The 23,378-nt window shown below is 36.6% G+C and overlaps 3 protein-coding genes across 3 annotated transcripts; all 3 read right to left on the reverse strand.

Annotated features, from left to right (window-relative positions):
- Positions 1–4,181: 4,181 nt before the first annotated feature.
- LOC127900646 (uncharacterized) lies at positions 4,182–5,474 on the reverse strand. Its single transcript, XM_052435824.1, has 2 exons — positions 4,943–5,474; positions 4,182–4,828 (listed from the first exon to the last, which is right to left on the reverse strand). The coding sequence occupies exons 1-2, from the start codon at positions 5,472–5,474 to the stop codon at positions 4,182–4,184; spliced, it is 1,179 nt and encodes a 392-aa protein (XP_052291784.1).
- Positions 5,475–5,651: 177 nt separating this feature from the next.
- LOC127900647 (uncharacterized) lies at positions 5,652–6,767 on the reverse strand. Its single transcript, XM_052435825.1, has one exon. It carries the CDS (start codon positions 6,765–6,767, stop codon positions 5,652–5,654), a length of 1,116 nt encoding a protein of 371 aa, XP_052291785.1.
- Positions 6,768–9,844: 3,077 nt separating this feature from the next.
- LOC127900648 (uncharacterized) lies at positions 9,845–10,237 on the reverse strand. Its single transcript, XM_052435827.1, has 2 exons — positions 10,042–10,237; positions 9,845–9,978 (listed from the first exon to the last, which is right to left on the reverse strand). The coding sequence occupies exons 1-2, from the start codon at positions 10,235–10,237 to the stop codon at positions 9,845–9,847; spliced, it is 330 nt and encodes a 109-aa protein (XP_052291787.1).
- Between the last annotated feature and the right edge of the window lie 13,141 nt (positions 10,238–23,378).

The raw sequence follows: 23,378 nt of genomic DNA on the forward strand, positions 1-23,378 counted from the left end.
TAAAATAACAAATAAAAATCACTAGTAATTAAATAATTAAGGGTAAAATATGTATAATTTAAAAATGAAATAAAATAACTAGAATATTTAAGACCAAAACAGGAAAAAGATGGAGAAATTAATAGTAAAATATATGGAAAATATGCACTTATCAAATTCCCCCACACTTACCCTTTGCTCGTCCTCGAGCAAACCTAGAACAAAAATAAAAAGAAAACCTAAACTAGTCCACTTTTGTAGGAAATCACGATTGCATTTAGCGTATGCAATAAGCCTTTAAACCCCTAGGCGGCCCTAGTGGACGAGTTATAGTCTCGTGAGGGCCTCAGCGATGATACCCACAAACATCATTGTAATTTTTTTTTTTTAGAACAAAGAACAAAAGAATTTAGAATAAAAATAGCCTCAAAGATTGTATAAGTCATATAGCTCAAAGGAAATTTCAAATATTATCGAAGTTCTAACTTTAATTCAATAGTCAATCCCATCTCTCTTTTGATTCTCATAGTGTGTGTGTGAATCAATTCAATTAAAATTCATTCCCAAAATCTTCAATATCAACAGCCTTTGCCTCGAACAAAGAAAAGAGTAGGTCAAACTAATCTTATCATCTTGATCTCCAATTTTTTCTTCTTTTACAGGCATTTGTGTGCATTTTCTTTCGAAGTTTTTTTTTTTTTTTTTTTTAGTCAGGAGCTTTCACTCTACCCTTTAAGGTAGCCTTCTTCTCATGGTAGATTATCCTCTACATACTGGTGGTACATAGGCCCAAATTACTCAAGGATAGCTTCACTCTTAAGGGTTATAGGTAGCTATTTCTGACTATGGTGCCTGTGTATACTACACTGTATTGTGGAGATAAGAATCAAGACAAACAATCATTTACTCAATCTAAAATTCTTAACTCAGACAGCGTCAATCTCAAATTCTAAGTCAAAATTATGAAAGAATTGATATTAGTGCTTATGGTTTAAAGAATCTCAATTAAGAGGAAATCAACACAAAAATCAAGTATAAACTAAGGTAATATTCAACCCTTTCTAAGAACCATATTCATTGTGAATCAAATTCTTATCACTGGCTAATATTCAAAACATTTTTTTGTTTTTTTTTTAAAAAAAAAGAAAAAGAAAAAGACGAAGCAACAAAAACTAAGTTTGAAATCCCCCCCCCCCCCCCCACACTTAATTCTTACATTGTCCTCAATGTAAGCCTAAGCTAACAAAAGACAGAATTAAACATGGGAAAATGAGATGAGACACACAAACAGAAACAAACAAAATTCAACACAACGTAGGTAAAGTAAATAAGAATGAGAGGGAGAAAAATCAAATCTGTTATGGCGTGCTCTCAAAATCTTTTCTCCAGCCATTGGGTTGCCTCCCAATAAGCGCTTGGTTTATTGTCCTCAGCCTGACCTGGTTCTCAAGTTTCACTCATCAACGTACACAGGTTCATAAAGTGGAGCCTCCTTTACATTGAGTGTTTGAAAATTTTCATAGTAAGGCTTCAACCTATGACCATTAACTTTGAACTCTTTACCTATCTTTAAGCTCCTGATCTCAACTGCACCATGATGAAAAACATTAATAACAACAAAAGGCCCAACCCATCGAAAACGTAACTTACCTGGAAACAACTTAAGGCGAGAATGGAATAGCAAAACTTTCTGTCCAACTTTAAAATTCTTTCTCAAGATCTGCTTGTCATGAAAAACTTTAGTCTTTTCCTTATAGATTCGTGAACTCTCGTAGGCAACATTTCGAATTTCCTCTAATTCTTGCAATTGGAGCTTTCTGTGTTGGCCGGCAGCGTCCAGTTCCATGTTACATTGTTTCACAACCCACCATGCTTTATGTTCAAGTTCCACTGGAAGATGACAAGGCTTACCATATACCAACCTGTAGGGTGACATACCAATAGGAGTTTTGTATGCGGTCCTATATGCCCAAAGTGCATCATCAAGCCGTAGGCTCCAGTCCTTTCTATTCGAATTAACTTGTGAGTGATGTTGTATTTTCGAAAGAGGGCTTCTATTGACCTGTTACAAAAGTGAGTGCCTCTGTCGCTGATAATTGCCTTTGGTGTTCCAAACCTTGTAAAGATGTTACTCTTTATAAAATCTACCACAACCTTAGAATCGTTAGTTCGGGTGGCTTTTGCTTCCACCCATTTTGAAACATAATCAACCGCAAGAACAATATAGAGATTACCAAATGATAAAGGAAGTGGTCCCATGAAGTCGATGCCCCAAGCATAAAAAATCTCAACTATAAGAATGGGAGATTGTGGCATTTGATTTCTAGGTCCCAAATTACCTGTTCTCTGACAACGATCACAAGATTTGCAAAACAAATATGCGTCCTTAAATAGTGATGGCCAATAAAAACCGCTCGCAAGTACCTTAAGGGCTGTTCTCTTTGGTCCAAAATGTCCTCCACAAGCCAAAGTATGACAAAATGTGAGAATAGAAGTAAATTCAGTTTCGGGTACGCACCTTCTAATAACTTGATTAGAACAATGCTTCCACAAGTATGGCTCATCCCACACATAATACTTGGCATCACTCTTGATCTTATCCTTTTGTGCACGGGTTATCTCTTTCGGTACTATCCGGGTAACCAAGTAATTGACAATATCTGCATACCAAGGAGTAACTATACCTACATGTAATAACTGCTCATCTGGAAAGTTCTCATGCAATGGAAGAGCATCTTTGTTATAGGTAAGTCGACTTAAATGATCTGCCACCAAATTCTCAGAACCTCTCTTATCTAGAACCTCTAAGTCAAATTCTTGCAATAGAAGTATCCATCGAATAAGGCGCGGCTTGGCATCCTTTTTGGTGAGCAAGTACCTAATAGCTGCATGGTCAGAGTAAACGATCACCTTAGATCCAATTAAATAAGAATGAAATTTCTCTAAGGCAAAGATAACTGCTAAAAGTTCTTTCTCGGTAGTGGAATAGTTAAGTTGTGCATCATTCAATGTACGAGAGGCATAATAGATGACATGAGGAAACTTGCCCACACGCTGGCCCAACACGGCTCCAACAACATAGTCACTGGCATCACACATAATCTCAAATGGTAAATCCCAGTTTGGTGGTTGAATCACAGGGGCCGATGTCAAAACCTCTTTTAACTTCTTAAAAGCTCTTTCACACTCTTCATTGAAGTCAAACGTTGCATCCTTTTGAAGTAACTTGCAGAGAGGTAAAGCTATCTTGGAGAAGTCCTTGATAAACCTGCGATAGAAACTTGCATGACCAAGAAAAGAACGAACCCCCCTCACTCTAGTGGGAGGTGGTAAGGAGCGTATAAGATCTATCTTAGATTTATCAACTTCAATCCCCTTTTCAGAATTAACATGACCTAGTACAATACCTTGATTAACCATAAAATGACATTTTTCCCAATTAAGCACAAGGTTAGTGTCAATGCATCGTTTAAGAACAAGTGTAAGGTTATCTAAACATTTATCGAAAGAATCACCATAAACTGTAAAATCATCCATAAATACCTCAATGATGTTCTCCACATAATCAGAAAAAATACTCATCATACACCTTTGGAAAGTGGCAGGAGCGTTACAGAGACCAAACGGCATGCGTCGGTAAGCAAATGTTCCGAAGGGGCATGTGAATGTCGTTTTCTCTTGGTCTTCCGGAGCGATAACGATCTAATTATAACCTGAGTAACCATCAAGAAAACAATAATGAGAGTGACCACTTAACCTTTCAAGCATTTGATCAATGAATGGCAGAGGAAAATGGTCCTTCCGAGTGGCTGCATTCAGTTTACGATAGTCAATGCAAACTCTCCACCCAGTTTGAACTCTAGTTGGCACAAGCTCGTTTTCTTCATTCTTGACCACTGTGATGCCTGATTTTTTTGGAACTACCTGCACAGGACTCACCCATTTACTATCAGAAATGGGATAAATAATCCCCACATTAAGGAGTTTTAGTATCTCCTGTTTTACGACTTCCATCATTGGTGGATTAAGGCGGCGTTGTGCATCTCTCGTTGGTTTAGACCCTTCCTCTAGTAAAATGCGATGCATGCACATGGAAGGACTAATTCCCTTAATGTCGGCAATGGTCCAGCCAATCGCCGTCTTGTGATCCCGAAGCACCCTAATTAACTTTTCTTGTTGAACTGGGGTGAGGATTTTAGCAATTATGACTGGAAGTGTTTCATTATCACCCAAGTAAATATATTGCAGGTGTTCTGGGAGTGGTTAAGTTCTAAGGTAGGTGCCTGCACAATTGAAGGTAAAAGTTTCTCGTTTAATAAAGGCAATTCAAGGTAAGAAACATTATACCCATTGGTGCGTAATGTGACTGCTCCATCTAAGATCGCCATAGCTTCCTCTACCTCATCATCCAACTTTATCAAATTTGCATGTTCCTTAGAATCATCTTTCGTAAGATTTTTGCTTATGGCAATTTCAAAACTGTCATTACCGGATAATTTAAAGAAATCCTGCACCAAAGTATTAATATCATCCATGGCAAAAATAGAATGAACATCACTAGGATACCTCATTGCCTCAAAGATATTGAAGCGAATCACTTCACCATCGAATTCCATTGTGAGGGTTCCATCGTGAACATCAATCTTGGTTCGGGCTGTCTTAAGAAATGGCCGCCCCAACAGAATAGGAGTGGGATTGGGCGACAACTCATCCTCCATTTCAAGGATATAAAAATCAGCTGGAAAGACCAATTCATTGACCTGCACAAGAACATCTTCCATAACCCCTTTCGGGTAAGCATTAGATCTGTCAGCCAATTGAATAATTATACCAGTTTCTTCCATTGGACCTAAATTCAAGGAGTTATAAATCGAATATGGCATAACATTAATTGAGGCCCCTAAATCTAGCATACATCTTTCGAATCTGGTATTACCAATAGTGCAGGGGATAGTGAAAGTACCTGGATCTTTGCACTTAGGCGGAAGTTTTCTTTGAAGTACAGCAGAAACATTCTCTCCAACACTTACCTTTTCGTTACCGCTCAACTTTCGCTTGTTGCTGCATAACTCCTTAAAAAACTTTGCATAACGCGGCACTTGTTTAATAGCATCAAGTAGAGGAATATTTACCTCTACTTTACGAAAGGTCTCAAGGATCTCTTTTTCTTGTTCCTCTTTCTTGGATTGTTTAAATCTGCTAGGAAATGGTGGAGGAATGGAGAGAGTCTTAATTTGAGGTGAGGGGATACTTACCTGGCCAGATGGATCGACTGGCAATGTCGAGTGGGAATCATCTTTCTTTGTTAAAGGAAGAGCCTTAGGGGAGGAATTGGTCACAGAGGGCGATGATGCTGTGGATACTTTTGATGGCTTAGCTAATAATGGTTCCAATTGCTTCCCGCTCCTAAGAGACATAGCACTAGCATTCTCCTTTGGATTAATTTCTGGTTGAGAAGGTAACTTTCCTGAAGTTCTAGCCTCTATCCTACTCATGGATGTGGCCAATTGGGCAATTTGATTCTCTAAATGTTGGAGCTGTGTCTGGGTAGTCTGTTGGAATTGCATAGAGTTAGTAGCGAGAGCTTTTACAAGATCTTCCAAAGACGTACCTTGATTTTGAGGAGGTGGAGGTGGCCGAACTTGGTAAGGCTGTTGCACCCGCTGTTGGGGTTAGCCCGGTGGTCGAGATGGTGCCACATTAGGAATGCCTTGTTGTTGGTTCCCATACCTAAAATTAGGGTGATCCTTCCACCTTTCATTGTAAAAATTAGAGTAGGGATCATACCTTTGTCTTGGTTGGCCTAGAAACCCCTCAATTGCGTTGGCCTGCTCATGTGATCCCTCTTGGAGAGTAGGGCACATATCAGTCGCATGCCCGACCATGGAACAAACGCCACATGGTCTCGCTTGTTGCCCTAGAGCTAATTGTTGCACTAAAGAAGTAAGATTTGAAACTTGTTTTTCTAGAGAAGTAGTACTTACCTCATTGACTCGCTTAGGTGGCAGTAGTAGATCGTTCCTAGTGTTGAACTGTTGGGAATTAGCAGCCATGTTAGCAATGAGATTTCGGGTTGCTTCTGGTGTCTTATCCACGAGTGCTCCTCCACTAGCGGCATCAATCATACTGCTATCCATAGGTAGTAGACCCTCATAAAAGTATTGAATAAGAAGTTGATCACTTATCTGATGGTGAGGGCAACTAGCACATAGCTTTTTGAATCGTTCCCAATAGTCGTAGAGCGGCTCTCCATTATACTGTCGGATTCCACAAATTTCTTTTCGAATGTTGCCAGCTTTTGATGCTGGGAAATATTTCTCCAAAAATAGCTGACGCATCTCATTCCATGTAGTGACAGTACCGGAGGGAAGATAGTACAACCATTCCTTGGCCGAATCCGCCAAAGAGAATGGGAAGGCCATTAGTTTAACTTGCTCTTCCGAAACTCCGGCTGGTTTCATTGTGGAACAGACCACATGGAACTCCTTCAAGTGCTTATTTGGATCCTCTCCTGCAAGACCATGAAAAGTAGGAAGAAGATGAATCATCCCAGATTTGAGTTCAAAGTTTACCTGAGGGTTTGGATTCTCAATGCATAAGGGTTGCTGGTCCAAGTTAGGAGCTGCCAACTCTTTAAGTGTTCGGTTGTTATTTTGAGCCATTGGTTCGGGTTCTGGGCTGCTTGGCTCTGTCTTCGGGAGTGGAATGTGGATGGCAAAATCGAGTTCTGAATATGATGAGGTTGCTCTAAGTTGTTCGAGTTTCAATCGAATGTCCTCTATGCTCATGAAAATCTAAATATAGAACAAAAACAAAATAACTAATTAAAATAAAATAAATAAATAAAATGAGAAAAGAAATAAAGAAAAAAAAAATAAATAAAAATAAAACGAGTGATAATAAACAAACTAGACACTAGTCCCCGGCAATGGCGCCAAAAATTTGGTAGTGTCGTTAAGGTGCACCAAATTTAAAACCTTACTATTAATATAAATAATTAGTACAGAGCGAGTAAGGATTGATCCCACAGAGACTATGCTAGTTATATTTATTATTAACTCCAAAGCAAGATTTAAAATAAATAATAGTAATAGTAATAATAATAATAATAATATAAATTAATCTAACTAAAGAAAATGCCAATTAAAAATAAAAGGGGGTTTATGAATTTTTAACTAAATAGTAAGAAGTAAAGAAATTAAAACTACGAACAAGAATTTAATAAAAACTCTAATTAAATGAGAAAGAAATAATAATGATGAAAACTTTGGTTAAATGATCATTCGCCACCACCAAACATGCACATAATATATTAATTCTATCATCAATTTATATTGAAACTATCAACCGTAGACAACAATAAGCTCTGTTAGTCTCAATCTTTCCTTAGTGTGTCGTTAGGCAAAATAAGCTCTTCACCTAATCTCTAACCATTAAATAATTTAAAACAAGCTCTTTAAATTTAAGATAATGGAAGCATTAAACAAAGAAAGATATTAGGTTGATCTAGGCAATAAACACACAAGCTCGGATTATTTAACCTAGGTTATGCTCTTCAATTGAAATCACTAATTCCAACCTGCTACTAATGATTAAAATATCAAGACAATTACGGATCAAGAATTTTAATCTAGCAATAAAATTTATTCAAGTCCTATCTAATTGGCCACTCAAATAAAACAAGAATAAACCATGAACATTAATTATAGAAGAACATAAACAATCTCAATTAAATAAATTAAATGATAGAATTTAAATTTAATTGCATAGCATGTTTAGGGTTTTAAATTCACCCTCAACCAAATAAAAATCTAGCCTAACATAATTGAATTGGGAATAAGAGAATTGATAAAACCAATCATGGAGATTAATTCAAGCGGCTATTGATTTTCCTCTTGCTGCCGAATTGGATCTGCCCTCTTCCAAAGTCTCTTGCTGCTCGAATTCTTCTCCTTTGTTTTTTCCCTTCTTGCGGCTCCTCCTTCCTCAAATCCTCTTGGCCTTTATATAATGTTATTGACTTGCTTAATCCTTATTGGATTCTAATTGCATTAATTCTTCACAACTTATCATAAGTCAAAGCCATCCACCGACTTACAAAGCCCACTCACCAAGCCCTTTTAAAATTATTTCCTTATTAAACTTTGAAAGCTAGCCACACGTTTGACCACAAAAGCAAAAAGCCAATTAAAGATTTCTTCTTTTAATGCCCAGCACATGCATTCCAAATTGCCAAATCTTTGCTTTCCAAATGCATGCCCACCGTTCATGCTCTGAAGAGATTGACTTCTAATTTTGGTCTTCTTGATTTCCATTAATTCTTGGCCGCATTTTTGGCTTTCAATTTAATTTTTATTTCTTCCCAACTTAAACTTCCCATGCCCTTTTTATCCTTAATCTTCAATTAATTCCTTATTCAACAAAATAATTCAATTAATTAAAATTTTAAAATAACAAATAAAAATCACTAGTAATTAAATAATTAAGGGTAAAATATGTATAATTTAAAAATGAAATAAAATAACTAGAATATTTAAGACCAAAACAGGAAAAAGATGGAGAAATTAATAGTAAAATATATGGAAAATATGCACTTATCAAATTCCCCCACACTTACCCTTTGCTCGTCCTCGAGCAAACGTAGAACAAAAGTAAAAAGAAAACCTAAACTAGTCCACTTTTGTAGGAAATCACGATTGCATTTAGCGTATGCAATAAGCCTTTAAACCCCTAGGCGGCCCTAGTGGACGAGTTATAGTCTCGTGAGGGCTTCAGCGATGATACCCACAAACATCATTGCAATTTTTTTTTTTTAGAACAAAGAACAAAAGAATTTAGAATAAAAATAGCCTCAAAGATTGTATAAGTCATATAGCTCAAAGAAAATTTCAAATATTATCAAAGTTCTAACTTTAATTCAATAGTCAATACCATCTCTCTTTTGATTCTCATAGTGTGTGTGTGAATCAATTCAATTAAAATTCATTCCCAAAATCTTCAATATCAACAGCCTTTGCCTCGAACAAAGAAAAGAGTAGGTCAAACTAATCTTATCATCTTGATCTCCAATTTTTTCTTCTTTTACAGGCATTTGTGTGCATTTTCTTTCGAAGTTTTTTTTTTTTTAGTCAGGAGCTTTCACTCTACCCCTTAAGGTAGCCTTCTTCTCATGGTAGATTATCCTTTACATATTGGTGGTACATAGGCCCAAATTACTCAAGGATAGATTCACTCTTAAGGGTTATAGGTAGCTATTTCTGACTATAGTGCCTGTGTATACTACACTGTATTGTGGAGATAAGAATCAAGACAAACAATCATTTACTCAATCTAAAATTCTTAACTCAGACAGCGTCAATCTCAAATTCTAAGTCAAAATTATGAAAGAATTGATATTAGTGCTTATGGTTTAAAGAATCTCAATTAAGAGGAAATCAACACAAGAATCAAGTATAAACTAAGGTAATATTCAACCCTTTCTAAGAACCATATTCATTGTGAATCAAATTCTTATCACTGGCTAATATTCAAAACATTTTTTTGTTTTTTTTTTAAAAAAAAAGAAAAAGAAAAAGACGAAGCAACAAAAACTAAGTTTGAAATCCAGCCCCCCACACTTAATTCTTACATTGTCCTCAATGTAAGCCTAAGCTAACAAAAGACAGAATTAAACATGGGAAAATGAGATGAGACACACAAACAGAAACAAACAAAATTCAACACAACGTAGGTAAAGTAAATAAGAATGAGAGGGAGAAAAATCAAATCTGTTATGGCGTGCTCTCAAAATCTTTTCTCCAGCCATTGGGTTGCCTCCCAATAAGCGCTTGGTTTATTGTCCTCAGCCTGACCTGGTTCTCAAGTTTCACTCATCAACGTACACAGGTTCATAAAGTGGAGCCTCCTTTACATTGAGTGTTTGAAAATTTTCATAGTAAGGCTTCAACCTATGACCATTAACTTTGAACTCTTTACCTGTCTTTAAGCTCCTGATCTCAACTGCACCATGATGAAAAACATTAATAACAACAAAAGGCCCAACCCATCGAAAACGTAACTTACCTGGAAACAACTTAAGGCGAGAATGGAATAGCAAAACTTTCTGTCCAACTTTAAAATTCTTTCTCAAGATCTGCTTGTCATGAAAAACCTTAGTATTTTCCTTATAGATTCGTGAACTCTCATAGGCAACATTTCGAATTTCCTCTAATTCTTGCAATTGGAGCTTTCTGTGTTGGTCGGTGGCGTCCAGTTCCATGTTACATTGTTTCACAGCCCACCATGCTTTATGTTCAAGTTCCACTGGAAGATGACAAGACTTACCATATACCAACCTGTAGGGTGACATACCAATAGGAGTTTTGTATGCGGTCCTATATGCCCAAAGTGCATCATCAAGCCGTAGGCTCCAGTCCTTTCTATTCGGATTAACTTGTGAGTGATGTTGTATTTTCGAAAGAAGGCTTCTATTGACCTGTTACAAAAGTGAGTGCCTCTGTCGCTGATAATTGCCTTTGGTGTTCCAAACCTTGTAAAGATGTTACTTTTTATAAAATCTATCACAACCTTAGAATCGTTAGTTCGGGTGGCTTTTGCTTCCACCCATCTTGAAACATAATCAACCGCAAGAACAATATAAAGATTACCAAATGATAAAGGAAATGGTCCCATGAAGTCGATGCCCCAAGCATAAAAAATCTCAACTATAAGAATGGGAGATTGTGGCATTTGATTTCTAGGTCCCAAATTACCTGTTCTCTGACAACGATCACAAGATTTGCAAAACAAATATGCGTCCTTAAATAGTGATGGCCAATAAAAACCGCTCGCAAGTACCTTAAGGGCTGTTCTCTTTGGTCCAAAATGTCCTCCACAAGCCAAAGTATGACAAAATGTGAGAATAGAAGTAAATTTAGTTTCGGGTACGCACCTTCTAATAACTTGATCAGAACAATGCTTCCACAAGTATGGCTCATCCCACACATAATACTTGGCATCACTCTTGATCTTAGCCTTTTGTGCACGGGTTATCTCTTTCGGTACTATCCGGGTAACCAAGTAATTGACAATATCTGCATACCAAGGAGTAACTATACCTACATGTAATAACTGCTCATCTGGAAAGTTCTCATGCAATGGAAGAGCATCTTTGTTATAGGTAAGTCGACTTAAATGATCTGCCACCAAATTCTCAGAACCTCTCTTATCTAGAACCTCTAAGTCAAATTCTTGCAATAGAAGTATCCATCGAATAAGGCGCGGCTTGGCATCCTTTTTGGTGAGCAAGTGCCTAATAGCTGTATGGTCAGAGTAAACGATCACCTTAGATCCAATTAAATAAGAAATTTAACTTTGAATTTGCTCTTTGAATAGGGTGCCTTTCTAGTGTCATGGATGATCGAGGAAAATACATATACATCTCATAGGAAGAGATGAAAGCTGTAGCCAACTATATTAGGCACCAGGGAAGAGTTAGCATATCACATTTAGCTAGTAAGTCCAACTAGTTCATTGACTTGAAACTTCTTTTCCTTTTTCACTCGTTTTTTCTCTCTTTTTAGTTTTAGTCTCTTTTAATTTTGATCTCTTCCTCTCCTTTTTCAAGTCACTCTTTTTTCAACCTCACTTGATCATCATACACTTGTCTTGGGGACAAAGGTACAAGAGTCACGAGTTTTTCAATATGTACAAAAGAGTATATATTGGTATAAACATCATGAATAACCTGTCTATCAAATTGCCATGGTCGCCCCCAAAGAATATGATGAGAACCATCAAGGGAATACCATTAAAGCTTCAAGTGATCCTTTACACATTCATGGAGACCCAATTACAAGAGCTAGAGCCAAAAAGATGCAAGCTGCTTTAAATGGATTAATTGAGAAAATATGGATTAAAAATGAAATTCAAGATGCAACACATCATGAATTGGGCTTGAAGAGAAAACAAGCCATTGTGGGCATTATTCAAGCTATTGGGCAGCCAAATACAGAATTTAGATCAAATACAGAAAGGTCAAATTCGGAATAACACTGGTATTGATTGAGCTAGAAGTAATGTACAACCTATATACCGTTAGAAAGATAATTAAGTTAGCTTTCCAATGCATTTTACATAGCTAGATTTGGAGTTCCGTAGAAGGAGTTATGACCAATTCATTATAGCTTGTTCAGACTTGGGATTTTCAACGACTCCTTTGTTTTTCAACTTCATTTGTTTGTTTTGTTTCACGTTTGTCAACGTGTAAGGTAAGCTACCATCAAATGATGGTGGGTTAACATAAAGTTTGTCAATGATAACATTAATTATAGTAGGCTAGCATTAAGTTTGTCAAAGATAGCATTAATTATGGTGGGTAGGTGAAGACTTTTGAAGCATCCTTTGACAAACCTACTTGGAGGGTTATTCCAATGTTTTCATTTGTATTTTTAGGATCTTGGGTTTCTATTGGTCTATTTAAACTCAGCAACCTTGCTATGTAAGAAAAATTAGAGATTAATGTTATTTGAATTTGAAAGAATTATTCTTTCTTTGATTCTTTTGAGAACTAGTGAACTTATCAAGAATTTGCATTCTTGTGGCATTCCAAAACTAGACTTATCACTCACATTCTCATCTACATCTTGAGTGTGGCGTCAATATCATTCTCCATACCTCTGGTTCATGTTTTCTTAAGCATTGGGACAAGGTTTTGTTTGTCATAAATCTGTTTAGAACTTTCTTGGGAAGTTGAAACTACAAATTAAGTGTGGGTTTCAAAGTTTCATTGTGGGATTCATATTAGAATATGCTCTGCACATATTAGCACCACATACACATAACCTCATATTTATACATCCCAATTGAGAATGAAAGAAGCACTTGTTTATTTACTTCAACTTTTCCACAATCATTCAGCCATTGTAGCTTATATGGCCTAGGATGTTATTAACGCCCACCAATAATAATCATGCTACATACCTTATTATTGACATGGCATCTAATATAAAAGATGTTTTTATACTGTACCTTGTCATCTTCTTTGATTTGCAAACTGAGAGCTTTTTTGAAGTCAAAAGCTCTCCATCAATCGGATATTCAACATCACTTGCATCCTCTAAAGGTGGTATAGAATCATCATTAGATTCATGTTCAATCTCAATTTCCCCATCATCTTTCAAAATCATCACTCTTTTGTTTGGGCATTGAGATGCAATAGGCCCATTCCCAAACACTTAAAACATTTGATATCTTTAATTGTAGTAGGTTGGGAATCATATTCACCTTGGTTTGGTGTGCCTGTAATGACCTACCCTGAACTCTGAGGGCAAATCTAACTAGAACTTGCATATAAATTTAAATATCTCTACTAAATCAATAAGAATTCAATCCTCAAATACAATTATTAATGACAATTTGAGCCTCAAACACAACATTAAATAGCAGCAGAAGATCCTTAATTATGTCAAACCATCTACGGACTTCAATTTAAGTCCTTCTCATCACTCATCTTGAACCATTCCTGATTTTTGGAATCACAATAAACTATAATATATAAAGCTCAGTAAGTAAACCAATTTTTCATATACTAAAATACATACATACTTATATATAATGCAAATAAATCATCAAAATCTCATTTTGTCACTTTTAAACTTTCAAATTTTCTTTCGAATCACTTATTTGAGCTACCTTCATTCAACTAACGCTTTGGACACTCACTTAACTTTTATAACTTTCATACGTTGTGGGTTTCATGTGAACACATCCCTCATCCACCTAACATAACATAACATCCAAAGTGTCCTCCACTAAGTGAGTAACAAATTCAAGCATCCAAGCCAAAATTGTAAAACTCACTTTCTTTTCATTTGGCTAAAATCCACTTTCTCACTCATAGAAAACATCCAATTTCTCATTTCATTTTAAAAAAACATGCATTTTCATGCTAATGTCAATGAACATTCACACATACACGCATCACTCATAACAACACTCATATAAACACATGGGCAAAGCATACAAATCCAAATTTCATACATATCAAAACAGGCTTTTCAAATATGTCAACCATATACATATTCTTTATTGTGATTCGTTTAGAAATTGTGACCTCCTGGCATCCTCGAGTAACATTGGCCTAAAATAAATAAGGAAACATTATAAAAGATAATAAGGTCCTAATCATAAATTACCAAAATACCCTGAAATCATAAATTACTAGAATACCCCCAAAAATCTCTAAATCATAAGCCATCGAATTATCCTTAAAATCATAATTTATAGAATTATCATCAAATTCTTATCCTCCAATCCAAAAATTACCAAAATATCCACAAAATCAGAAATTATGAAATCACCCTCAAATTTTAAAAAAATTCCAAAATGTCCTCGCTAACCAATGGTGACTCGAATTCATGCGACGGTGATCTAGAGGGTTGTGATAGAAACATTACGTCTCGCTGAATCCAACAGCGGTGGTGGTGGTGTGCTCCAACGTGCAGCCACGATGGCAAATTGGGATTGACAGCTGTGAGAACTCCAACAGCTGCTTGTGGTCAAATCGATGGCTTCTAGTGTTTGTTGTCAGTCAAATTTTAAAGTGGCTACCATGAGGGACAAAACCGGTGAAATTGCACGACCCAACTCCGGTGAAATTGTACCAAATCGAGGTGACAATTTGCCGTGGCTTTTCATAGTTCTATCGGTGACTTTCTGGCCATTTCCCAATGGTAGTGATGGCATGGGATGACTGACAACATCTACTAGTTTTGTTGGTGGCCACTAATCTGGGTGATGTGGCCGAAAATGTAAACGATACTCGAGTCAAATTTTGGGTTTGAGTGTACCTGCTTCTGCAAGCCTGGTTCTGTCTCTCTCTCTTTCTCTGAGGCTTTCTTTTTCTTTCTTTCTCTTTATATAGGGTTGGTCAAAAATCAAAGTGGAGGGTATTTACCTGAGGCTTGAAATTAGGCTTTTCATCCATTTTGTTCTAGTTCAATTTCTATGTTGAAAAAGACCCAATTCGTGCGGAACCCTTCCTCTTCAATTGTTACTCCACTTTTGTGGCAATATGCACCACATCATCCAACTCAATATAATGTTTTTGTAATTCCAATGCATTTGCAAAATCACTATTCAAGCCAACTAGGATCTTGGCCATAGTAGCTTATCGATCCTCCAATATATTGGCTCGAATCATGGCTATTTCCATCTCTTTGTGGTAGTTTTCAACAATTTTAGACCTTTGAGTAAGATTTTGTAGCTTCCGAAATAAGTCCCATAGTGATTTGGAATAAATCTTTTCCTTATAATAGCCTTCATCTCTTCCCATGTCTCAATAGGCCTTTTTTGATTTCGTCACCTATTCAAAATAATTTGATCCTACCAAACAAAAGTAGTCATTAATTCAATTCAGAGTAGTTGTGACAAATACCAATTCCACCTTTATTTCCACTCTAAATAAGCTTTAAGATTGTTCTTGCCTTGGAAAGATGGAATATTAATTTAGTGTTTCCTAATTGTTATCAACTCTATCTCCATATGTAACTTCTCTATTTCCATTCCCTTGCCCAAATCTACTTAAACCAATATGAGGAGCATGATCTTCTTCATCTAGGTCTTTCACATAGTCATCTTCATCAGCATATCTATATGGATTCCTCTCTCTTTGTTACATATTTCTCTATATTTTACCATTAATTTCTCCATCTTTTTCTTATTTTGGTCTTAAATATTCTAATTATTTTAGTTGATTTTTAATTTAGCTATTTTATTAAATTATATTTTATTATGTTAATTTTCATCTTAGTTTTTATATTTTATTGTTGTAGTCATATTTGGGGGAATATTTATGTTGATTGAGCTAAAATAGAATATCAATTGGAGTTTAAGGGAAATAATTGAAGATCTTTGGAAGTCAAAAGGAAGCCAAGCCAAATTAACAATCTTATTATTATTTAGGCAGGACATCATGTGGAGAAGAATTTAAGCATTAAAATCGGTGGGTTTAGCTTAAGTGGAGGGCACATGTGACATTGTTCGCATTATATCTTGGAAAGAAATTAATTGGCGGGCATTATTCATGCCTTATGAATTGAGAATAATTAATTGCATGCTTGTACACATGCTTGTTTAAGTCGGATTGTATACCCTATTATAGTCAGTCAAGTGACCATATTCAGTCAAGTGACCACTATATAAAGGCATGAATTTGGCCTTTGTGGAGGAAGCCACAGGAAGGAGAAAAGTGTCATAAACCCAAGAGCTAGAGGCGGCTGCAAGAAGAGTTAAAAAAAAAAAAAAGAAAGAGGAGAATCCGAAAGGAATTAATTTGCAGCAGTAACTGCTGAATATAGATAAAAGCAGAGCTAGCAGCTTGGATTTATCTTCATGACTGGTTTTTGCAACTAGGCTTGGCAAAACCCCAGGTTCGATCCGGGTTTGGTGCAACCCGGGACCGGACTGGACACAAAAAATTAAAACCCGGACCCGGACAAAACCCAACTTTTGCATGTCCGGTCCGGGCTTGAGCCAGCATGTCCCGGGTCCGGGTTTTGTCTTCCGGGCTTCTAAGCTCGCAAACAATTATTTCAAAAAAAAATTTCTTTCATTTTTATGTCTTTGTATGACACCTAAATATCACCAAACAAGTGAAACAACAATGCAACATACATGCACATTTCTTGTGTATCATAATACAAGATAAATCTCAAACTTAAGTCAAAGAGAAATTAGAGAAATAGTTAAATACAAACTTATAACATACTAACAAATTTGAGAGGGATTATATCATATATTTTCCTAAATATTAGTGGGATTTTATATAATTTATGAGGTATGAAGGTAGAAGTCCTGCATCTAATTGATGTTGATTTCTGAGCTATTCTCAACAGACCTATAAGTTGTGTATAAATATATGAATTCAGACTCTCAATAGGTCACATATTTATTGGCCTGTCCGTGGAGTTACATGCACCAGATACATAAGGAAATGACACAGCCATACAATTAAAGTACAACTCAGCCTAGCTACTACTAAAACTACCTAGCTAATACATGAAATTTAAAAGGGGCTGGAGCTAACAGGCGTTGGCAATAAAGTCCTAGGCTTCTAGCTAGGAGTGCAAGATTGGGTGCAGCCATTTCAAGGCAGCATAAATGTTGGCTTTCAATGTTGAAAGGTATTGGTCGAAAAGAAGACAAAAGGTACAGGGCTGCTAGCAGTGGCAGAACATGAAGATGAAGATATGAAATGAAATGGCTGTCACAAAAGCATGTATGGTGATGGGTACGAAAACGATAGATCCTACATATAATCAAAACGATGATGATGATGAGAAATGAGAAAAGGAAGTAATGTCTGCGTATTATAATTTGATAGAAACCCCAAAGCTCTAGTATCTTGCTTTTGTCACAGCCGCTGCACGAACGACTCCAGTCACAGCCGCAACCGAGCAAAACCGAGTCAGCAAATGTCAAATGAGAAGAGATGATGCCGACTGCCGACTGCCGAGGGGCGACGGTGACAGACTGACGGTGGGTGCTAGTCGACGGTGACGGTGGCAACGTCGCTGCTAATGCCTTTGGGTTTGGGTGTTTTACGATTTGGGTTTGGACTTTGGGTAACTGGTTTTAGTTTTTTTTTTTTAGTTTATTTGAAAAACGGGTCCGGGTCCGGGTTCCGGGTTTTGGTACTAAACCCGGACCGTGCTCGGAAATGTCCGGGTTTTAAATTCAGAAACCCGGATCCACTTTTTCAGTATATGCGGTCCGGGTTCCGGGTTTTGGTACTGAACCTGGACCGTGCTCGAAAATGTCCAGGTTTTAAATTCGGAAACCCGGATCCACTTTTTCAGTATATGCGGTCCGGGTTTTGCCCAGACCGGATTGGCCGGATCCGGTCCGGGCGGGTTTTTTTGACACCCCTATTTGCAACTCTTTTATTCCTAATTCAATCACGTTCGACTAGATTTTCTATTTGGTTGATCATGAATTCAAATCTCTAAACATGTCATATGCTTAATAATTAGTGTTTATGATTTTATTCTTATCTTATTTGAGTGGCCAATTAGATAGGATTTGAATAAATTCTATTGCTAGATTAAAATCCTTGATCTGTAATTGTCTTCATATTTTAATCATTAGTAGCAAATTGGAATCGGTGATTGCAATTGGACAACATAGCCTAGGTTAAATAATCCGAGCTTGTGTGTTTATTGTCTTGATCAACCAACGTAATATCTTTCTCTATTTAATGCTTCCATTATCTTAAATTTAGAGATTTCATTTTAAATTATTTAATGGTTAGAGTTTAGGTGAAGAACTTGTTTTACCTAACGACATATTAAGGGAAGATAAAGATTAATAGAGCTTATTGAAATACAAGCTATGCAACCAAAGAGGGGGGTGAATTGGGTTTCTAAAACTTATGAAATAATGAAAAATAAAATCAATGCAAATATCCAATAAACTCAAATAAATAATAATCAAATTAATATCAACATTCAAAATATAAAGAGAGAAGGGAAAAGAATAGAACACGAGATTTTTACATGGTGTGGTAAAACTCCGCCTACGTCCACACGCCTCCAAGCTCACCAAGCTTGAGGATTTCACTATCCAAGCCTTACACCTTAAGGCTTTAAAATCTTTGCAATTGACTTCCAAGGTGTCAATCAATCTTTACAATATGAGGCTGTCCCAAATCTCTTATCCCAAGTGTTTCCACACTCTCAATCACTCAATTTGATGTTTAAGAACGAAATTACAAAAATTTCTTTCACACTATATATATGTTTACAAATGAAAGCTCAATGTGTGTTTTGATGATAGAATCAACAAGTTCTAAGAACAAAAGAGATTTGATGCACAATAACAAGCTCAATGAAGATTGTTGAATCACATTGAATTTGAATATGATGGAGCTTTTCATAGTTGGAGAAGAAAACTAGTTGTTATTGACTTTTTGCACATAATCGGATCGTTGTTAGTCACTACTAGATTGCCGTTTTGACCTAAGCAAGTGATTGTTATGTAACACCCTAGGCAAATCCCACATTGGCAAAGCACAAGAGAGATGCTGGCTTTATAAGGGGTAATCCACACCTTAATTGGCAAGACGCGTTTTAGGGTGTATGACTGCCTCAGAAACAAAACCGTGCAGGCCTTATTAATCCCAAAGCGGACAATATCTTGTCAAGTCTGGGTTGGGTCATGACATTATGGTATCAGAGCGGCTCCGCGTGTCCTCTTAAGCGATGGTGGGGCAAACCTCAGTGAGGACGCTGAGTCCCTAAGGCGAATCCCACATTAACAAAACACAAGAGAGATTAGACATCATTTTGGAAAATAACAATGATCTAACTTCTGGAAAATAGTGATCTGACAATTTGAAATTACAACATAACATGTCATGACCCAACCTGGACCTGATAAGATATTGTTCGCTTTAGGCCTTAATAAGGCCCATACGGTTTTATTTTTGGGGTGCCCATATGCCCCAAAATGTGTCTAGCCAATTAAGGTGTGGATCACCCTTTATAAACCCAGCATCTCTCCAGTACTTTGTCGATGTGGGATTTGGCTAGGGTGTTACAGAAAATAAAGAACAAACCCTTGGAATGTTCTTTTATCATCGGAGAACTGTTAACGTCCAGAAAAATTTGTAAGTTTAAACATGATATCGGTTTACCGTTTCTAGCAGAATGAATACCCTAGTTTTCTATTTTCCTTAATCATGATTTCGCACATCTATTTTGATTTTGACAAAAAAAGTGATTCATTTCAAGATCATTTCTTGAATCCAAAATGTTTCAGAGGCCATTTAATGCATGATTCATGAATGCATACATAAGCAAACATATCAATCACACAGTAATAAGAAAAATAATACAGTCTTAATATCATGCTAAGATGCAACATTCATCATTTTGTAAAGATATCTACAAGTTGACTTTTAGTTGAAACAAACTCTATCACAATATCCTTTTTTTGAACATGATCTCTTAAGAAATGATGTCTAATCTTTATATGTTTGGTTCTTGAGTGGTGCATAGGATTCTTTGATAGATTTATAGCGCTAGTATTGTCACATTTTATAGGAATATGGTCGAAATTAATACCATATCATCCAAATGGCTTGAGCACAACAACTTCCTGCTGTAATATATTCAACATTTGTGGTCAACTGAATTTTGTTTCTTGCTAAACTAAGAGACTAGCGAGTGACCTAGAAAGTGACATGTTCCACTAGCACTTTTCATATCAACCTTATATCCGGCAAAATCGGCATTCGAATAACATGTTAAATCTATGTGTGTTCCCCTAAGATACCAAAGGCCAAGATCTATGGTTCCACTCAAGTAACAAAAAATCTTTTTAACCGCAAACAAATGAGATTCGTTGGGGCTTGATTGAAATTTAGCACACATGCATACACTAAACATAATGTCAGGCCTTCTAGTAGTCAAATAAAGTGAAGATCTGATCATACTTCGATATGTTTTGACACCAGCTTTACCTTTCCATCTTCAAATCTGAATCTTTTTAAGTAAATATCTCAAACATTCGGCTTGATTTATGAAAATCCTTCCTCATTTTGTTTTATTTGCAATCCAAGGAAGTACTTCAATTCTCCCATCATGCTCATCTCAAATTCTTTGCTCATACAAGATGAAAATTCCTTATCATCAGCATAAATTTGGACAATGAGTATGTCATTACTCTCATGTTTAATTAAAGGTGTAGTGCTCGCTTTTCCCATTGAAAAACCATTTTCCAAAAGAAATTTATTAAGTTTCTCATACCATGCTCTAGGTACTTGTTTTAATCCATACAATGCTTTAGACAACTTATGAACACGATTTGGAAATTTTTCACTTTTAAAACAAGGGGGTTGTTTCACATAAACTTCCTCTATAATGTAACCATTTAGAAATGCACTTTTGGCATCCATTTGATACAAAATGAAATCCTTATGATATGCAAATGCTAAGAACATCCTAATGGATTCTAATCTTATTACTGGTAATCAATAACTAATCTCTTTTTTCCACGAACTAATTCAGATCGTTTTTCAACATAAAAGGCTTAACAAGCCCAATCTGAATCAGTAGGTTCAATAAGACCTTGCTGAAGTAACTGAGAGCATTCTTGCTTAGCAAGCAAGAGATCTGAAGGAGACACACCCGGGTGAGAAGCTTTTGTGGGATTTATGTCTTCATTCAGTTTGAAAGGAAGATGAATGAAAAAGTGTTCATTCTTCCAAAGTGGTGAAGGATGGTGAAACTGTGAATGATTTTCTGGACAAAACTCTAAGAACTTTTGGGACATATGACTGTATGGAGATGGTGTTTCTGAAAGGGTGTACAGACGTAATGTATCTGTATAAGGTAAGAACATTTGCTTGTAGCGAACTCCAGAACTTGTGAGAAATAGGTTTTTAACCAAATAAAGAATGTCAAAACCTATAAGGAGATCTTTATCAGGGATTTTGGAGGCCAATGGGTTTTTTGGTAATCAAAGTGGTCTCAAAAGTTTCGCCATTAACAGCTCTGAAAAGCTTTGAATGAGGTTCCCAATAGTTTGAGGGAAGAACAGAAGGGTCAATCATACTGGTATCTGCACCAGTGTCAATAAACCCAATGACAGGAACAGGTTTATGAAACTTCGAAGGAATAATTGACATTTTGAGTGAAGGTCTGGGAATGGTGGAAACATGGTTGACATTTTGAACTATAGAGATGACTAAAATATCCTCAGAATCTGAAGATTCTGCGATGATGAAAGCAGTTTGGTCATCTTGTTCTGATTGTTCAGAAAAGTTTGATTCAACATCTTTGTTTTCAGATAACAGGGAAGAATGTTGAAGGTGTTGTTTGAGGCGAACAGCTTTGGCAGACTTATGGAGACAGTTTCGAGCAAAGTGACTGCGTTTCTTACAGATGAAACAACGGTTGTGCTTCTTCTTTCTGGACTGGGAAGCATCTTTTTTCTTGAAATATTGAAAGGGTTTTTTGGAGGATGATTTTTTGTGGAAGTGTTTCCAGAAATGATTTTTCTTTCTAGTTGGACAAACACACTTCTTGTCATCTTTGCACTCGATCTTGAGATATGGTTTTTTACAAGCTTCAGAAAAGGATTTTTTGTCTTCCATGAGATCTTTAAAGAATTCTTTTTGTTCACAGATTTTGTCTAAGCATAACATTGCGAGTTGGAAAATTCTTCCCAAAGAAATGTCTGCAATGTGGAGATTAGTGGCTGTGAGCTTTCGTTGGAGATCAGGTTGTAATTCAGAAGGAAGTAAGGCTATGAAGACATGTTTGAGAGATGGTTCATTGAACCCATTCAGCTTGTAAAATAGAATACTCATCCTTTTGTAATGAGACTCTAAAAGGTGTCGTTTGAGCGAACAACATTTCATCTGATGGAACTCTTTTCTGTCGGCATTTGTGGAAGCAATCTTTTCTCCAATGAATTGTTCATGGATGATGTTGAGTGTTGTGCCAATTGGAGCTTCCATGAATTGGAGCTGTCTGTATACTCCCAAACTTTCTAACCAATCACGTAAAGAACCCGTTAATCGGGCCATGAATTCACGAAGAACAGCTTGAGTCTGAGCATAAGGTTTGGTTCCTTGGAGATCAATTCATGCAGTAAATTCTTGAAGTCTAGCAGGCCATTTGTGACGGGGAATGTCATCAAATGTGAACCAAGAGGCTGAGGAGGAATAATTTGAGTGATCATGGACAGGTGGAGGCATGGGTGGCACTGGATTTGTCTAAGATGCTCTATTTTCATTGTCAGAAGGAATGTCTTCAACAATAGGTGTAGAGGTTGAAGCACTAGGATCTTCAGTTGTGGTTGTCATCAATATGCTCGTAATGTCGGCATATTCTGATTCAGAGTCAGTGGAGGTATCAACTGAGGTTGTGGATGAGGAAGAGGAGGACGGGTTGGATTTTGATGGGTTTGATTCATACACTGGTTCTGGTTCAGAGGAGTCAGAAGATGTAGGTTGGACAATATGATAATGATACTGATCCATTGGGCCTTTGTCTTTTTTGGGAGGTTCAAGAGTGGCTTTTGGGAAATCTTCTGGTGGTACAGGAGGAATAGAGGAAGATGAAGTGGCCTTTGCCTGTGGTTCTGAGATCTTGACTTTGGATTTTGGTTTTTTGGGTGAAAGTGGTTTTGATTGAGGAGTTGGTTGAAGGTGTGAGAATCCAAAGAACTGATTGTAAATAGGTTGCTGAGGTCTGGATGGTGTGTAGAAAGGTGCATAAGTGTCAAAGATTGGAGAGGATACCGGTACAGTTTGTGTTTGAGTGAAAAGTGATGGTCGGGTCTTCTCAGCATCAATTCTTGCTAACTCGGCTTTGAGTTTTCTTATCTCTGCTTCTTTCTTGTTAAATTCTAGA

Source organism: Citrus sinensis, chromosome 3, assembly GCF_022201045.2.
Source record: "Citrus sinensis cultivar Valencia sweet orange chromosome 3, DVS_A1.0, whole genome shotgun sequence".
In the NCBI taxonomy this organism is placed as follows: Eukaryota; Viridiplantae; Streptophyta; class Magnoliopsida; order Sapindales; family Rutaceae; genus Citrus; species Citrus sinensis.